This window comes from Pseudochaenichthys georgianus, chromosome 15 (assembly GCF_902827115.2).
Source record: "Pseudochaenichthys georgianus chromosome 15, fPseGeo1.2, whole genome shotgun sequence".
Classification (NCBI taxonomy): Eukaryota; Metazoa; Chordata; class Actinopteri; order Perciformes; family Channichthyidae; genus Pseudochaenichthys; species Pseudochaenichthys georgianus.
In genome coordinates this window covers 16991752-17009836 of record NC_047517.1, presented here as the reverse complement: position 1 = coordinate 17009836, position 18085 = coordinate 16991752, and the positions used below count along the sequence as shown (strand labels likewise).

The window sequence follows — 18085 nt, the reverse complement described above, 5'->3', positions numbered from 1 at the left end:
GGAAACTCACTAAACTGTCAGTAGCTCAGTCAGGGAACACATCATCGAACGCTTTGGCCGGACCGCTCTTTTCCTCCAAGGCTGAAGTGTCGGTTGTCTCAGCCGAGTCCAAGCAATTTAATATGAAACAGCAACAGCTGCTTTTGTTCTCCTTCTCTTGTTCTCTTGACATAATATAAAGGTCTAAATGAGGGAATATTGAACTTTAATTTTCTCTCTGTGCTGCAATAACATGCAAGGCTATGTTCTGTCCCAGTTGGCTGCATATTATACAGTGCCAGGTGTGGACCAAGCTAAATGGAGCAGTGGCTTCCTTATATCTTTTGTTAAACACCTCCCCAACCACATTGATTTGAAATTAAATCAAGTACACTTTTATTGACACCACCCGTCATGTTCAGAATATTACGATAATTGTCTATATGAAGGTCAGTATGTTTGGGTTTCCAATGGACACCTATGGCTAACTATTTAAATATTGGATAAATTACTGATAGCGAGCAGACTAGACTTCTCTGCTTGGCATCTTAAAATTGCTCAATATGTAAATAAAAAACAATGATCTATTTTTCTTGGGCTTCTCAACAACCTTTTCACGTACGCCCTGGCCTTTGCAGAAGTACACACTGGGAAATCGGTGCTGCTGATCTACATTTTTGTAAATGTTATGATTTTATTTGTATTTTAAGTGTCTGTATAATATTCCCCTCCTGTCTCTCTCCCACCATCCCTCTTCAGTGTACGACTCCTTCTTCCCCTTTCCTCTTCTCCCACTCCCTCTGGGGAGCTACATATCGTGGTCCGCGGAAGAGCACTCTCTATGTTTCTGCAGTAATTGGATGAGATGGGCTGAGCTGTGTCAGTGTCCCCATCACCTCCTCCTCAGCAGGGTGCAGGAAGAGGGAGGGAGCGGGGAGAAGGAGGGGTGGGGAGGGAGAGAGAGAGCCAGGGAGAATAAAGTGCTCCCGCTGCCAGGGACTCTGATTAGGCAGAGAAGGCGACCATTATCCCAGTATAGTCAGAACAGACAACACCAGAGGGGGTCAGTGTGACACACTGGAAAGGTTATCATGACTGTAGGGGTTTCAGTAGAACGAACAAATCACTGCTTTACATGGCTCAATGGAGATGTTCAAAAGAGACACCGTCTAGGACAGGAACAAAGTCCAATTGTGGCCTTATCATCTAAAGGGAGATGAAAGGGAAGCCCTGAATTCATTGGACTAAAATGCTCCATTTATATGCATGCAAATAACTGAACACAATAACAGCCCCTCAAAGTGATACTGCAGCTCTTCTCTAAATGAGAGAGGCTCAGAGTTCAAAGATTTCATCTCAAAGGATTGGATCTTTTTGAGCGTTGTGATGTTTGGTCGCAAGCTTTGCTCTGCCTAGCTTTCTAAAAAAAGGTTGAAAGCTTGCCTTCCAAGAGTGTGTTGAAAGAAAAAGCATTTTGGTTTTTTTCGATCATTTTTATCCCAAAAAAAGATCATGTTTTTGCACAAAAATAGTCCTTTTTGTCAGGCAGATAATTGTCTCAAGTTGTGTTTCTTTATTTTTAGGGGATCAACAAAAAAGCAGTGAGCAAAATGTATTTGATTATCTTTATTTTTAAAGTCTAGAGTTACCTGGACCCATCTGGCAGCTTCCTATCAAAGGAGGTGCTTCTTGGGATGTTAGCCTGGTGCTGCCGGAGGATCTCCTGGCACTGCAGGCGATCAGGGCCCTGTGTGGGCGAGCCCCGGGAGAGAGGTGCTCCGCCGGTCGCGGGCACCCGGTGCCAGGTGGTGTTTCTCCTGAAGGGCGTCTTGTACTCGCAGGGTGTGCCCTCGCTGTCGACCTTGTACTCCACCATGGGTATGCGGTAGAGCTCGGAGCAGCCCCTGAGTGGGAAGGACGATGTGCAAGGAGACAAAAAATAAAGTTAAAGGTCAGGAATGAGACCAGGAGGTAAAGGCTTCAGTTAAGTTGCATTTCAGGTTGCACTCCATATTTATTAGGGACTCAAATCTAAGTTAACATGCCGTATCAATTAATTTTTACTAGGCATTTAGCTGTAAGGAGCTAAGTGAACAGTCACAATCGGTGCTGCTAAGAAACATCTACGTTCATTAACGTTCTGTTCAGTAAATGGTGATTCTATACACCTTTCTATTCCAGATACATTCAGCCCAGCATTTCGTACGACAGATTGCTCTGCTCTTAAAAAATGTATTCTCCTGACCTAGCACTTTGTGCATTGGCTCAAGGACATGTTGTCTATTATTTAATTGGCAAAACTGCTTCTGCACAAACCTAAAACACAGTAGATTTGAGATAATCAAATAGATAGTCATCGAGTATCCATAAGGACTCTGACCTGCCTGGCTACATGAGTAGGTGTGCTGTTAACACATAGTTACTACCTTTTTAAATGACTATTTATGCAAGCCTGTCTGGCAGACTTTTTATTTAGTTCCGTGGCTGTGATCCACTTAGTGTTTTATTTATTTGGGATTGTTTGAATAACCTTTCAACTTATTTTCATTGATGTCAAAATTAAAACTTTAAATGAAGTGTTCAAAGTAGATGAATTATACAACTAGAACTATGTTAAAGTGAGTCACATCCCACAATTACTAATTAACAGTTTACATCCATCTACAATTACAATTCATAATGAAACATCTAATGAATCATAAGAATAACAGTTTAGCTAACCTTCATTTTGTCATAATGATAACACATTTTTTTTATTAGTAATGTAATAAAATCCTACTTAACACTACATTACTATTTTCTTCCATTAATTAATAACATTTCTACTATTGCATTACCGGGCAGATTTCAGCGGTTACAGTACAACACAAGTGACCCTGAACATTCGGGGGGAGGGGATTATTCATCCATTCCCATGACTACACTAAAACACACTAATGCTGTCAGGAACAGTTAGCCAGGAGCGGACATCTAAATATAGTGTGTCCATCCATCTGCAGGCATATGTGTGTGTGTGTGTGTGTGTGTGTGTGTGTGTGTGTGTGTGTGTGTGTGTGTGTGTGTGTGTGTGTGTGTGTGTGTGTGTGTGTGTGTGTGTGTGTGTGTGTGTGTGTGTGTGTGTGTGTGTTGTTGGCACACACATGCCTGCACATGGATGGACACAGTTTCATGGGCACATCGGAGACGCATAGAAACCAGTGGAAAACACTTTGCCTTTTTTAATAGTCGAACATCTGTGCTTGCCACTTAATCAGATATAGGTCTCCCCTGAGTAGCTCTGCACGGGAGGTCTTTTCTTCCTTCCATCTCCATCCCATTACTGCTAACATCACTGAGGATCTCCAGGATGGACAAGGCCTGTGAGGCCATTTCATGCAACATTAATCTTTGGGGCCGGGCAGAAGCTTGGTGTGTTTGAAAGGGTGGGGACGGTGGGTTGGGGTTAAACAGCCTGGGTGCTATGCTAGCTCTCCAATAGCATTTCAAGCATGACCCTTATGATTACGCCAACCTCACCTCTCCAAGGTCCATTTTCCAGAATCCAATGGGGGGTGGAAAGCTGTGTATACACTGCTGTAGTCATACATGTACACACAGCGGAGCTTGAGGAGGCTGATTGCAAGGCTGCGAGTAATCCCTCTCAGATAGACCCTTTCATCAAACTGGGCCATGGGTGGCTGGGCTGTTTACAGCTGGCCTCCCACTGGACATGTGGGTGTTAAAAGATCTAACTAGACTAGAAGATCATCGCACGCTTCCTCCTTGTCCACCATGTTGCTCACATCTGGTCAATGTCACCAACGAGGGAACCTCATCCACGATGAAAGACTGTCAATGGCGTACTCTACTTCCTACACAGTTTACATTATTTATTTAAATGCATTTAGTTAGCATCATCACTGGTTCGACATATTGGCCAAGTGAGAGTCATTTGGGTCATTACAGCATCAGAAGACTTTGTAAAAGACGATGGAATTGATCGAGTTGAGTGTGGATGAGGATATCAGAGATTGTTTGTTTTTTTGTGAAGCCTGAGGTTTTGATTAAGTCATTTCTTGTTAACGTCAGAAGAAAAAGGTTGCCAACAAGAGTGTTAGATCTTGACTGTCGGTCAATTGGCTTGTAACAGGGCTGTGACCCACTCATTACCTTGATTAACTGTGTGTGTGTGTGTGTGTGTGTGTGTGTGTGTGTGTGTGTGTGTGTGTGTGTGTGTGTGTGTGTGTGTGTGTGTGTGTGTGTGTGTGTGTGTGAGATCACGCCAGGTTGCCACACAACATTACTCTCTGAATAGACTAAACCTAGCCAACAGCTTGTCAACAGGAAAGGTCTCGGCCGTCGTCACTTGCCCTGCTTTTTTGCGCCATAAAGAGCAAGAACTGACAAGGTGAATTTATCTTATGATGCTAATACTCTCCCTCAGCACTGCTACAAGCTAAGCTGGAAGAAGAAATAGCCATAGTAATCGCCTGATGCATGTGGAATGTGTTTCTTGTTTGTAATGTATAGGGGGACTCGGACTTGATGTGTATAAATCATGAAGAAACGGCAGGAAACGGGTGTTTGGTCAACACTTAATCCTGAGCCGGAGGAGACATGTCCAGGCAGTTGTAAGGAGAGGAGGAAGCCAAGAACTGGTGTGAAATAATGCTGTCTGCTTCCTCTAGATTCCACCAGGAACTGATGTATGGCTGCAACTAAAGATTATTCTCATTTTCCATTAGCTTGTCGATAATTTTTTTGTTCTATAAATCAGTTGTCTATAAAAAAAATCTCCACTGCTGTTCCCCAAAGCCCAAGATGATGCCCTCAAATCCCTTTGTCCACAGATACAAGACAATCCGTTTAAAAGAAAGATCCATAGTAAAGAAGTGGTAGTTGGCTGACTCATTTATTAGTTGAAAGCTAATCAGTTACTCTGCGTCATTCTTCCAGCTAACTGGTCTATAACTTATAGCACAATGGCCTAACATGAGCTTGTAGAGATTGGGAACATTTACAACTCAAAACCAAAATCCAGTCGACTAAAAATAGACTTATCGGAGGAAGTAATTTGACAGCACAATTGGCAGAACTTGACATGACAATACTAAAACACCATTGCTTGTTTGAAATGTTAAAAAGAGTGCGAGGCATGTTGGAGGTGAACAATCAGCCCCTTCAGCTGCTGGGTCTTAAAGAGCTACAATAGATCAGTGTGATAACGGGACCTTAGACCTCTGTCAGAGAGCCGTCACTCTAATGACATGGCCAGCGACTGAAGGACATGCTAATCCATTCCCAGAGTCAGAGTCTATGTCACAGCAAAGACCCACAGGTTGTGACCTCCACCAGGCCTTTGCGAAATGTTTTCAGGAGCTTTATAAGATCAGGTGTGGGGGAAAAGTGCATGGGTTGGCAAAAAAAGGGAGGAAAAAAAGCCCCTTTCAACAACTTCGTAGCAAAATGATCTAAAAGGAAAAAGCGCCTCCTGTGAAGAATGTGAGAGGATTAAGGCGAGCAATTTGTGATGCAGGTTTTCTGCGTTTTGGTTTAGCCGTGCTATCTTTCACAGGGTGTTGGCATGGGAAGTGAGAAATCCGGCTTAACTTCAGTCCAGATGAAAATCCATGATGACAAGTCTGATGACACTTCAAAAAGAAAGGTCACAAGTGGCCATCTGAATGTCACAGGCAATTCTCATTATCAGCAGGGGGCTGGTGCCGGTTGAACCCACTTACATTCGGGTTAGCCATCACTTTAAACATACATCTTTGTGATTAAAACGGAAAAGGTTCAGTACGGTCTGACGAAAAACATAAAAAGGCACTTACTCGGAAAATACAGTTGCTTTTTTGTTTGTTACTCTTTGCATGTCTTGTTGTAATCATCTACTTGAAAGTGTACTGATCCTCTTGTTTACTCTTTGTTCTATGGTGACCATATACCAAAACATACAATCCCTGCCATGTTCTGTACATCACATTCCTGTTTCAAAGAGCTAATCCATGTCATCTTTTTCTCATTAGCTTGATCCAAAGCTAACATGTTGAACTTGTTTAAAGCTTTTCAGAGTGATGATGGAAAAGCCTCTGGTATAGCGCTGGGCTAAAACCACATCCTTCCTTTAGTGTAAATAAATACAGTACTAGGTTTGGCTAATATTAGAGCCATATCTCTGCTCTCTACTCTACTTCAGGCTGAGCAAAGTGAACCCATTTAGGGCATAAACAAGCTTTAGGAGGTTTGCCACAAAACCAATGATACCCACTGGTCATTCAACATAATGTTAGCAGCTATAAGACCCATCAATCCTCACTGAATTTGGAGGAATCACAAAGACTGAACGAAATTCTAACAATTTAAAAACAGAAAGGAGGCGACCCACATCTCCCAGCCCCAACATTTTCTTATGAAAACATTTCTCCTTGTCATGTAGCGAAGCGATGTGGAGCCAGGGTACATTGTTTGGAGGTCATGAGATTCTTGTCCATTGTTGTTAGACTAACCCCCATCTCTGTGGCCACAGGGGACTGACTGGGCCCCTACTGAATTCCTTTCCTTTGAGATAACGGTGGAGAAACTGGAGGACTTATTGTTGACTGCAACACTTTGGCAACTCAAAGAAATAGCAGCGAAAAAGAGTTGAGGGCCCTCGAGATTCTTCACCTGACCTCTCACCTCTCGAGTTGTTGGAGCCTTGGGAGAAAATTCACAGGACCCCAGACAGAGCCTTTTTGGTTCTCATGGGACGAAGATGACAAAATGTGTTTCTTTTAGACAGGGAAATCTCCATGTAAAAATCAACAGCTCTACTAATCTGCCAGATGCATCTGTTTGCAACGCCATATATGGGTCAAGCTCACTGAATTATGCATCATAGCACCCATTATAGACGTACGGCAGAACGCATATCTACTTCTTTATAGCCTTCTATACGTGTGAATAGTTCTAGATTTTCCCACAGTTCTATATGTACATTTTTGTAACTACTATACGTTCTAATTTGCCGTTCAAAGTGCCGTCTAAGGCTTTGGTATAGTCAGTGAAACTAAGCCAGATGTCTTTCACTGGCACAAAATCTGTGTCAACAACTTCTTCTACAGAATCCTACATCCTGTGACCACATCTCAGACACATGCTTTTAGACATATCGTTTTGGACAGTGTTTGTTTCGTCTACTTTCTGCTACGCTGAACATCGATTACGATTGTATCATCATGTGTCATCACAGCTCTTGGTAAGAGGATTAGACGTCGGTTCTGCCAGAGAGGCTGCTGCGGTGGATTCACAGACGGTGCATGTTTGCCTATCAACTGGCTAAATATGTGACTCCTCTGTTGCCAGACAAAAACTTGAAACGTATTTAACACGTGCCAAGTATGCAGAATTCATTATGACACATATATAAATGCACCGTTGTGTGAGATCGTATTCATACAGGGTATTTTGAAAAGTCATTGAGATGATTTTTTTTTTAAACTAAGAAAAATGTATTCTCAATATATAGATGTCTTCTTAAATTCTTCATCCAGCTGTGAGGATGTCACATTTTCCCTTAACAATGTTTAATCACAGAATAATTCACAATGGCAATATTAAAGCAATAACAAAATAATATTTTCTTTGTGTTTTTGTCTAATTTTTTGTTGAAATAATAACATAACAAAATGTGTGTAGAGGTGAAGAGATTCTGTGAACATACTTACCATAATACAAAAGCATACAAAAAACCATTGCACCAATCAACAGTAAAAAGGGCAACCAGTTGAACTGAGAAATAAAGTATCCACAAGGCCTAACATTTACCAACAAGACATTATCATGTGTGTGTTATGATACCTTTTTTTAATTAGTTGTTTATCGTCACAACTGGGTTAACCTTATCCAGCAGAAGGATATCGAAATGCAACACTTGTGTTTAGAAATGCATGCACAATGTAATACGTTTTATTGACATTTTTGCAATTCACTGACAACCTTAGTATTGCCTCAAACCTCACACACGGATAAAGGGATGAAGTGAAGTTATTCTCTCTCTCGCTGTCAAATCACTCTGCTGATCTACAATAAGTGGGAAAAGCACTCGCTGGTAGACGTTTCTGTCAGAACAACCAAAACAAAGATGTCAAAGATGTGCATGTGAAAGAGTGATGGATTTGATTTCACAGGACTGTCTAAGCAGATGTGCTTTCAGAACAAACATTTCACACAGAACTTTATCTCTTGCCATCACAAAAGATTGTTTGAAATATGCCTCGCTCTTTCTTTTTTATGACAGGAGCAATGGAGCCTCCACGTGGGTGTGTCCCCCTAAAAATGGCAGGCACTCCCATCCTAATTACTGAATAGAACATTGGGCAAGGTTTTAAAAAACGCAATCTGCAAATGTGAGCTGTCACACAATGGGAGAGAAGGCTGAGCCATTAATCAAAAAGCTCCTCTCATTATCATTAGTGAGAATCGCTGACTGTCCATGTCTGCGTGACTCTACAGCCCTGCTGGAGCTTTCTCTCGCAACAAAGACGCATCAATACAAAGACTGCCCCCTCTCCAGAGAAATCAGCGGCGAACAACATCAAGCCTCATGCAACAAAAACAGAACGTAAGCATTTCTTTATGCTAATAATCTCAAACACGAGGGCAAATGTCAAGGTAATTTACCCCAGCTGCATAGCAAGAAAGAGAAGAAGAAACGACTCTTCTGTTATGACTTCATCCATTTTCGAGGAGCACCTGTTTCTCTGTTTTACTAACAGCATAGCAGCAGCCAAACATGAAAGACAATAAGAAGTCTGAATATGTTTTGTAAGCATTGTCTGTAGTGTTGATTGAAAGTGGCGGTGGAGTTACCTTCTTGGGGCGCCGTCTTCGTGAGGCTGGATTATAATCACTTTGACGCTGACGGATGTGCGCAGCAGGTCGATCATTTGCTCGTGGGTGAGAGTAGCGACCGCCACCTTGCAGATCTCCACTAGTCGACTGCCCTGCCTCAGCCCCGCCTTCCAGGCGAAGCCAAAGGGCTCCACGTCGGCCACGATGCCTTCAAAGTTGACGTGGAAACCGAGCTGTCCGAGGCCATTCCGACGCAAAGTCATCTCCGATGTCTCACAACCTCTAGTGGTGATCTGGAACCAGAAGGGAAACGGGGTTATTTAAAATAAAAGTATATCCATTTTGTCTTAACTGTAGTTATCCAGATACACGAAGACAGCAGGACTTTAGAAACACTTAAGTAGATACAAAAGTCCAACACATGAATGGATGCAATCGTTCTGAGAAAACAAACAACAAGCCTGAAATGTTGAGTGATCTTAAAATCCCTTAAGAGCTTTCTACGACACAGTTTATTACAACAGCAGCCTTCAACATAGGGCTGCTCAATTCATCGTATTTTAAATCGCAATTACGATTATGTCTTGCAACGATTACGAAAACAACGTAATCGAAATATAACGATTTTATTTTTTGTATTGGTTTTTCAGTTTAGTAATACTTCAAGTTCAGGGTAATCAACTGTTCTCCAATAAATTAATGTTTTAAAAGTAAATGGATAATCGTTTTTAATACTCGTGATATCAATTATTGACCCAAATAATCGAGATTATGATTTTTGCCATAATCGAGCAGCCCTACTTCAACAGTGTACAATTTTGATATTTTCTGATATGTGTGGGTTTCCTTAAACTAGTGAAATACTATTAGAGCACAGTGAAACCCTGCCCTTAAGCAGAAAAACACGTGCATGTTTGTTTGGCTAATTCAAGGAAGCTCTCAAAATGGAAGTTATTAGGAGGATACATGGCGGAGCTAACTGGTTTAGTGCACAGAGCTGCTTAGAGGCAGCTTAAACACACGGGAACTGCAAACATAGAGGCACACCTTTCTCTGTGGACACACATGGACTTGTCTATAGAACTAAGTCTGTTAACCAGAGATAACTTCACCAACACATAACCCACTGACCGCTGATGCATACAACAATATGTATTCTCCCAATTTTTTTGCAGTCAAAGTAACTGCATCCAGAGACTGAAAACTTCACTCGTGGATGACAGTAGCTGTTTATCCAATAGCGTTTGTAAATGAAACTTAAGTATGCTCTTTTCCAATTATGTACTTACATGCAAATGTAGTTGCCTAAGCCACTGCCTAAAAGCAATTCCAGTTCAGCTGAAGTTCAGACAACACTCTTGATTCAGCAACATTACAGTTAAACAAACAACCACCAGACCGAGCAAAATAAAAACACGCCCCTGTAGCCTATCTATGTTCGCCATAATGAAACAACTGAGCTTATTTATCCTGGGTGTGTGTACATACTAGTGGGCATGGACATTTTTTGTGGTAAAACTGCTGGAAACAAACCTCACACTGGATCCAATGAGTTTTAATCAACCATCAGATTGGTCGTGGTTCAATTGTGGGTGACTCCATTTGCCTCAGAGTGGCAGCTGGCTTCAGGGACACATTAACTCAGACTATGGCCTGTCAACACTCCACCAGATTCTCACACTGAGAGAAATCCTACCCCGCTGTGTGAGAGGAGATCCGTGACAACCTTAATGCATCTCCTAGTGAGACACAACCCTAAAACTTTATTAGGAGGAAAGGAACTTATCCTGTTGGTCGAAGTTATAGGTCACTGTCTCGGTTTTTGCAATAAAATCATGCTCAAAAGATCCCGTTTTAAAAGAGAGATGAAACTAAAGGAGCAGTTTTGTGTTATGACCCATGCACTAAACAATTCATCTGCAGAAAATGTCAAGGGCTAAAGAAAAAGGACATCAACTTTCAAAAGGGGAAAGTCTGGAAGTAAATGGTCTGTGTAGGAAGAAGGCATTGGCTGGGGAATTAGGGACCATGAATCAAACTGCCCTTTGTCAGGAAATTCATTAGGCCTAACTAATGGCTTCCTAAATGCCTTCATCATAGAAGCTAATGTGTCCAGGTTCTCCTCCGTATGGCCCAAATCTATAATGTCTGAATCCTAGAGGACACTTGTTATCTCTAGGAGGAATTTGAGACCTGTAAAGATATTTCCATGAAAGATGGTGACAGGAAGTCCGGCAGAGTGCTAGACTGCTGGTGATGTAACGGTACCATACTGTCTCAAAGAAACCCAAAGCATCAGCCTCAAATCTGTTGTCAAGCAGTGTTGCTGGCGGTGATCGTCAGTGAGAGTTCAACAGTCAGAAGTAGCTTTGACATTGATGACACCCTCTGTAGTAGCAAGTTCTACAGACATGAAAACCCCCCGTCATCCCTCTGAAGCTTCAAAGACCTGAAGCACAGATTGGTGTAACTAGGGACACTCGTATCTCTGGGCTGAATATTTGTGAATCAATTTCTAAATATAGGACAGAGGCTTCTGGTGGAATACGGAACCATTTTGCTTAATGGGGCAAGCCATAACCATAATCACATTTTCCCTCATCTTGCTCCTTTTCGTTCATAGAGTGGGTAAATAGAGTTTTGTGTTGGTTTATGAACAAAAAGCCTCAAAATGGTGCCAATAAGAAATGATGAATTGATTTGTTGATCGGTCAATTCATTATTTAAGTTATTAATTGAGGAGAAATTGTAAACATTGATGGAGGTGTTGTTCATTCTTTCTGTTATATTATAAAGCGAATTGGATTTTGGATTGCTCGTTGAACAAACCAAGCAATATAAAGATGTAATTGTACTTTTAATAGAATAATTTTTTTTTTGTATTAAACTCTTGTATTTTAGAATACAGTGCAATTGAAATGAGATCACCACAGCTAAATGTGACATGTTAATACAAAAGATTTTCCATATCCTTGAATATATTGCAAAAAAGAGCATGAAATGATGACATTTGCGAAGCTGGAACTATAAAATAACTGCAGAGAAATTATATGAAATGATTTATAATACCATAATAGCTGTTATTTTCAAAGCATTTATTGTCAATGTTGTCTTTCCCTACTACTACTCCTACTTTCCATCTTTGATCATTCAAATCTCCAGCAGATACAGTGAGTTGCTTTTATCTGCAGCCCTGCTGATGCATACAGTCAATAAAGGAGCACACACAATGTGGGAGGCTGCCTGTACTTTGTCAAGGAAACAAAATAAATGTGGCACCCGAGCCCTGACGACTTGTCTCATAAAAGCTGAACACGCGGCCACCCAGCTCAGCGGCACCCTGGAGAAAAGGACGTTATCACAAAGCTTTTAGCTGTGCTCTCACACTGGCCTCCTCTGTGTGTTACAGTGGGCAATCTGTTCACTATGGTTTGCATTACGTCACAGGTCCGGCAGCCTGTAAATCCTCCCAATGAAACACGATTCGAGACAACCTCCGGGATATTACAGACACCTTTGGGACAAAGTATGCAGGCAGCTTATACCCAAATGTGCCGAATGCTGCTGCTCCACTCTGTGTGTGTACCACAAATCTCACCCACTTATTAATACTCACCCTGAGCTTTGCCTTTGAAATATACCTCACAAATCCCATGGGTAAGTGGACAGTGAATGTGAGAGGATATTAGCATAGAGAATGAGGAAGCCATGTCCTTTGGCTAATCACAAATGCTAATATATCCTACTCTGTCCTTTCTTATGATGAGTTGAGTAGACACTGAATGACACCCGTGTCCTCTTTAATATTAATTATGGTAAATACTTCTTCGGGATCTTGTGCTTTTTGAGGCGGTTGGGGAAAATCTTTGTGCTCATGTTCACATTGTGCTCGTTTTAATCTCTAAGCTCTTTAGAAAATAGTTCCCTGCGAAAGGTGATCATAAAAAAGGTGTCATTATATCTGTACGTAGTTATCCTCAGAAAAAATAAGGTTCCTTCTTGTGTTTTTTGAGGGAAATAGATTTTTACTTGCAAGTTGTTTGCTGAACGAAGGACTTACAGTTTAAGCTTTGTTGGAAATGATGAAGAGCTTGCCAAAGGGATCAGTGGAGGAGAGTGTGCAGGCAGGCAGAATAAGGTCAAAGACCCAGGCTCAGGTTGGATTTTGGGATTCAAGCTCAATGTTTTTTAAAGGAAACAAAGGGCTGCCTGATGATAAGTCCATGGAAACTAGAATTAGGGAAAGCAAGCCTACACAGCAGCACAAGGACAGGAAACAATGCATCTGATGCAAGCGTCCAGTCTGAGGAACCAGGTGCTTTGGCCTATTTTGTCTAGACTTGCATACCCCAAAAAAACCAGACTGTAACCAGGGCTGTGGTAGAATATAATCAAATGTCTGTTTTTATTAACGTTCATTGCTCTCGATGGCAGTGGTCAAGGAGAGATGTTAGTACGAGAATTAGTACGAACCACACTTACACTGGGGTATGGAATTATGCGGCGGCATTCAGTTATCATGCTCCAAATATCTGGAACAAACTCCCAGAAACCTGCAGGTCCGCTACAACTCTTACTACTTTTAAATCCAGGCTGAAGACTTATCTTTTTGTCGCTGCTTTTAATTGAAACTGAGCCGTTGTGTTCATCAGTAAAGTGGAACTTCTGTGTGAACTATTCATATCTTAAACTGCACTGTAACTTTTTATTCATGTACTTTTTATTCATGTATTTTTCCTTTTAATGTTTCTTTTATTATCTTTTACTGTTTTTAAATGCCTTTGTCTGAATGTCTTTCATTTTTGTAAAGCACCTTGAACTGCCTTGTGTTGAAAGGTGCTATATAAATAAACTTGCCTTGCCTTGCCTTGCCTATTGACGGCCAAATGGTGTGTCACTGTCAATTGTGGGACAGCATTTAAAGAATTCTGCAGACTCTTATCAAGGCTGCCACTTTCACTTAGTTAGGAACCTTCCTTTCCAAAAGAGACTGCACCGACGGCAGCTCAGGGCCACAGAGATGTACAGATGGGTAAGGCAGAGCTACAAGATGGGGATGTGAAGTAGTGAGGCCAAGTGTCTTCTATTCTTAGCCTGTCAGAACCACAAAAAAAGCGTTTTCTTTGCTCCTCTTCAAAACTGGGTTGGTGTCCTGATTAAGCAACCCCCTCCTGTACCTGCGCCCAGACATCTGCCAAATTGAGAAAGGGCCAAAATCACATCAACCGTAATCCTCCTCCCTCCCATTTAATTTATTGTCTGCTTCAGGGAGTTTTGACAAAAAAATGCTATGATGTTTCATAACGGTTTATCATATCAAGTCAAGTGCATGTCAGCACAGCATCTGTACTTGTGTGACCTTAACGCTTAACTTATTCTGTGTGATCAGCCAAAGAAAGCTATCAACGTGAGGTCTGTAATCCTCCCTTGACTCCATTGATTTCACATTCAAGTGACACTTCCGCCTCTGGAAAACACAAAGAGGACCAGGCGGAGGCACGGAGGGGAAGTCAGAAAAACATTTTGAGTTATTTCTGTCAGGAATGCTGAGGTAAAGGCAGTGAAATAAAATAAAATACAAGAAGCCCAGCGTGGAGTAGCAACGCCTGAGACTTGACAGGATGGATATAGGTTAGGCAAGCAACAGTTCTGCTGCCATTAAGGCTTGTGGTAAGTAGTAAAGCTACAATGGCAAGAGCAATATTTGCAGAATGCACTGTTTCACCACAGAGCGAGCACAACCTTCCTTAAGTAAAAGGCCTCGCTGCACCATTAAAGTATGACACACAGTCACAATAGATTTTCCTGGCAAACGAGGGACTGCTACTTATGTGTAATTGATGTTAGTTATAGGTCTCTTTTTACAAAATGATGAACTGGTTCTTCTTAGAAATAAAGAAAGTCGTTTAGAAAATAAATTTCGACTAAAACAACCACTAGGAAGAAAACACTTTTGACGAGGCCCTGTTATTCTTTTTGGGGTTTTCCCTTTCCTTTGGCGTGTTATAAAGGTTTTGTGCTTTGTGTTTGATGTAAATGTCAACAAAGGCTAAAATCCTAAAGTTCATACCAAAGGGAGTTTCTCCTTTTGATCATTAAAGCATGTAACCATGTCACAGTCGAGGCACAAAACACAAATATGAACCTGAACATTAGCATTATAGGACCCCTTTAAGTCAGAAGTCAACAACACAGCAAAGGCTCTCACTAAAATGCTTGTAATAGTGATAAGACAACAATTGTGTCCGTCCCAACAATGTAACGCAAAGAGAAGACCAATGCAACAGGTCATCATTTCCAAAAGAAGATAAACTGAGCAACAGGCACAGATAAACGCAGCAAGCAGAGATACAGCCTATATGTTGCTTTCCTCTTCTCAGTTCTCCTATTCTTGGTACACTAAAGACGACCCGTGGCTGAACAGGAAAGGGTGTCGTGAATATTTGTCTAATGTTGATGTTAATCTTTCTTTGCATGTTTTTGTATTCGTGCCAACTTGGGCTGCACCTTGGCTGATCCATTAACAGCATTTCAGACATGCCACAGGAATAAAGACTTAATTGTTTTTACTGTAATATCCTCATTATGTCGAAAATAAAACTGGATGAGATGAAACCCTCAATTAGCCTCAGAGGACTCCTACAGAGAGTAAATTACTCCCACTCTGAGGTGGAAGCAGTGTTTTCAAATCTCTTTGTATTGTGTGGTATGATTTGAGACCGATACAAAGCCGTGGGCATTAAGTATCCTACAAAGGATCATCTCATCTTCCCTAGAAGGCATTAAGACGTCTAAAATAACTGCGATAATGACAGTTGAGTCTTTAAGGATCTTACCTCTAGTCTTTGCACCATCTCCCTGATGTCTTCTCCACAGTTGTCGTGGGCTGACAGCATGACACACTCCCCTCGCTCATAAAATATCTTGATGCTCATAATCCCCGAGGTCCATCCAATGACATCGCGACACGAGCAGTTGAAGACTACATTTTTTGATTCCTCCTCGATGAGCACAATAAACTCATTGGATATGCCCAGCAGGCAGTCCACGTCTAACGACTGGCCAAAGTCCCGTGCACGGACACTCCAGGTGATGGCCCCCACGCTGAGCATTTGTGCATCCTTCCTGGGTTTCACCTTCTCCTTCTTCTTGGCTCCGAGGGTGATGAAGCTGAATTTGACAGCAGAGTCAATAGTAGCCGTGCTAACAAAGTTCTCAGCCAGGTCCTTAAGGTACTCCTGCCGCGTGCGGGTCGCCATGGCTCGGAACTTCTCCGACTTGTGCGCTGCGTTTTCTCCGTTGATGACCTTGGCGAGCAGGAAGTCCCTGAAAACGGCTGACTTTGGGAAAGTCACAGACTTGGGAATAGGGGGCCCGAACGGAGGCACGTCTTTGGACCGGGACACGGCCACGCTGGAAAACAGGAAGTCAAACAATGAATCACAAGCAGTGCTGACAGTTAAGAGAATAAAGAAGTATTGAACTATACGTATAATGAGCAGCCATTTGAAGAGTGTTGAAATGATATGGCTTTCGGGGAATTTATTTCTGGTGGAAAGACTGATCTCAGACTAATCTTCCTCTGTTCAACAAATGCTATGTTATTAACAAAAGTTGTCTTGACTTCAGAAACACTCGAGGAGAGAGTCGTAAGCCTTAATTTCAAGGTGTCTCTGAAGATAATAACTGTATCATCACTGTGCAGATCAAAAGAGCCTTGTGATTCCTGCACATTACTATCAAGTCATGACAGAAACCACAGAAAGCACTCAGCAGGCTATAATTAATATTCTTTCAAATTAAGTGTTCTTAAAAGTCGCTGCAGAGATGAGACATTTATGCAAAGCACATCAAAAGATAAACATATTTCCTTTAATTGTCTGGAGGATATCAATTTGCTTTTCATCCCATGGTGAGGCGCTCTAATGTTTAGGGAGTTTGACTCAATGCCACCAAATTCGGATATTGCATTTTTACTCAGTTAAAAATAGCCATAAGAGAGCCTTACAGGCCTGGTCCACGCGTTTTCTATTTACCTGTAGCAGACGTTATCAGCGCAGGGGTTGTGGACTTTGACGATGACAAACACATGTTGGAAATGAGAGCGGATGTGTTTCGGAGTAAAAGGAAGGGCCCCAGGCTCCTGGAACACTATGGTGACGATATCATTGCCAATGTGCCTCTTCCTTAATAACTATAAAAGGGAGAGAGAAATGGAGAAAAAAAGCATCACATAAAGGGTTAATATAGTACAATAGTTCAAATGTACACAGTTTTATAAACATCCATTAGTAAAGATTACGATTTAAGAGTAAATTCAATGTTGTTTTTTTTAGGTGGGGCTATGTATGATTGCTGATCAAAGATGTATAATAAAAGTTAGTCACAAAAGCAGTCAAACTGACTTGTAGTCAGTTAGAAATATATCTATTTCTCTAACATTATCTAACATCAGGTACCATAAGGTGCTGGTCGTAGAACACCAAGTTACATGTAGCAGCAGAACACTAAAGAATACTGAATTGAGGAAGAGTACGTCTTATTTCTTACAGTATTTTCATACTGTTGCTTTAAGGTGTAGCCATTATGGACACACCTCTTAAGTATCAGTGTAGTTTTGTAGAAGAAAGCTACTGCAGCCTAATTCTGTCTTGCCTTTGATTAGACAAGCCAAGCAAAACCTTATTACAATGTGGAATGACAAATTGAACGAGATGTCTATACAGCATCAGCACCTTCACACAGCTCTGAACTCGCTTTACATACAGCTTTTATTTATGATTCCGAATTGTAATGTAAGATAGAGGCCTTTTTTGCATTTCTAACCAAACTTAGGCTTTGTTGAACAGAGAAGACCTGTTTACTTAAACTCAATTTAGACTTCTGGTATTGCTGAATTGTGCGATTGTTAACCTCATTCTCTGCCTGCTATAAAGTTGTCAGTGAGGGTCAGCATGAGGCAGAATCCATCGAAAGCAGGATTAGAGGGTTCAGTAGGTGAATTGAAAAAGATGAAGAGAAAGGGGTGAGCTCTGCTTGGGCTAAAAGATTACCTCCAGGGATTAAATTAAACTATCCCAGTGTATGAAATACAATTAGCGGAGGAGAAAAGAAGGGAGAAAGAAACCTCCCCTTTAATCCTGCCAATCAGACATTTTAGATACACATGATAAGATTCCGTATGTTAGAGTCTAACTGTGGATCCTGTTCCTGGATATGTATACCTCTGCAGGGTGTACCTACTGATTTTATTATGGGCTCAAAAAATACTTCCACTCAAGCAGTTCAGGGA

At 41.4% G+C, this 18085-nt stretch overlaps 1 protein-coding gene across 4 annotated transcripts in view; it reads right to left on the bottom strand.

The window, feature by feature from the left end:
• The window catches only part of sipa1l2 (signal induced proliferation associated 1 like 2), an 81692-nt gene that overhangs the window by 20660 nt on the left and 42947 nt on the right, over window positions 1-18085 (bottom strand). For all 4 annotated transcript variants that reach the window (XM_034100695.1, XM_034100697.1, XM_034100694.1 and 1 more), the window contains exons 7-10: window positions 16830-16987; window positions 15630-16206; window positions 8812-9086; window positions 1629-1883 (exon numbers count right to left, since the gene is read on the bottom strand). In XM_034100695.1, coding sequence (XP_033956586.1) covers window positions 1629-1883; window positions 8812-9086; window positions 15630-16206; window positions 16830-16987 — 1265 coding nt within the window. The remainder of the gene's footprint in view (window positions 1-1628; window positions 1884-8811; window positions 9087-15629; window positions 16207-16829; window positions 16988-18085) is intronic.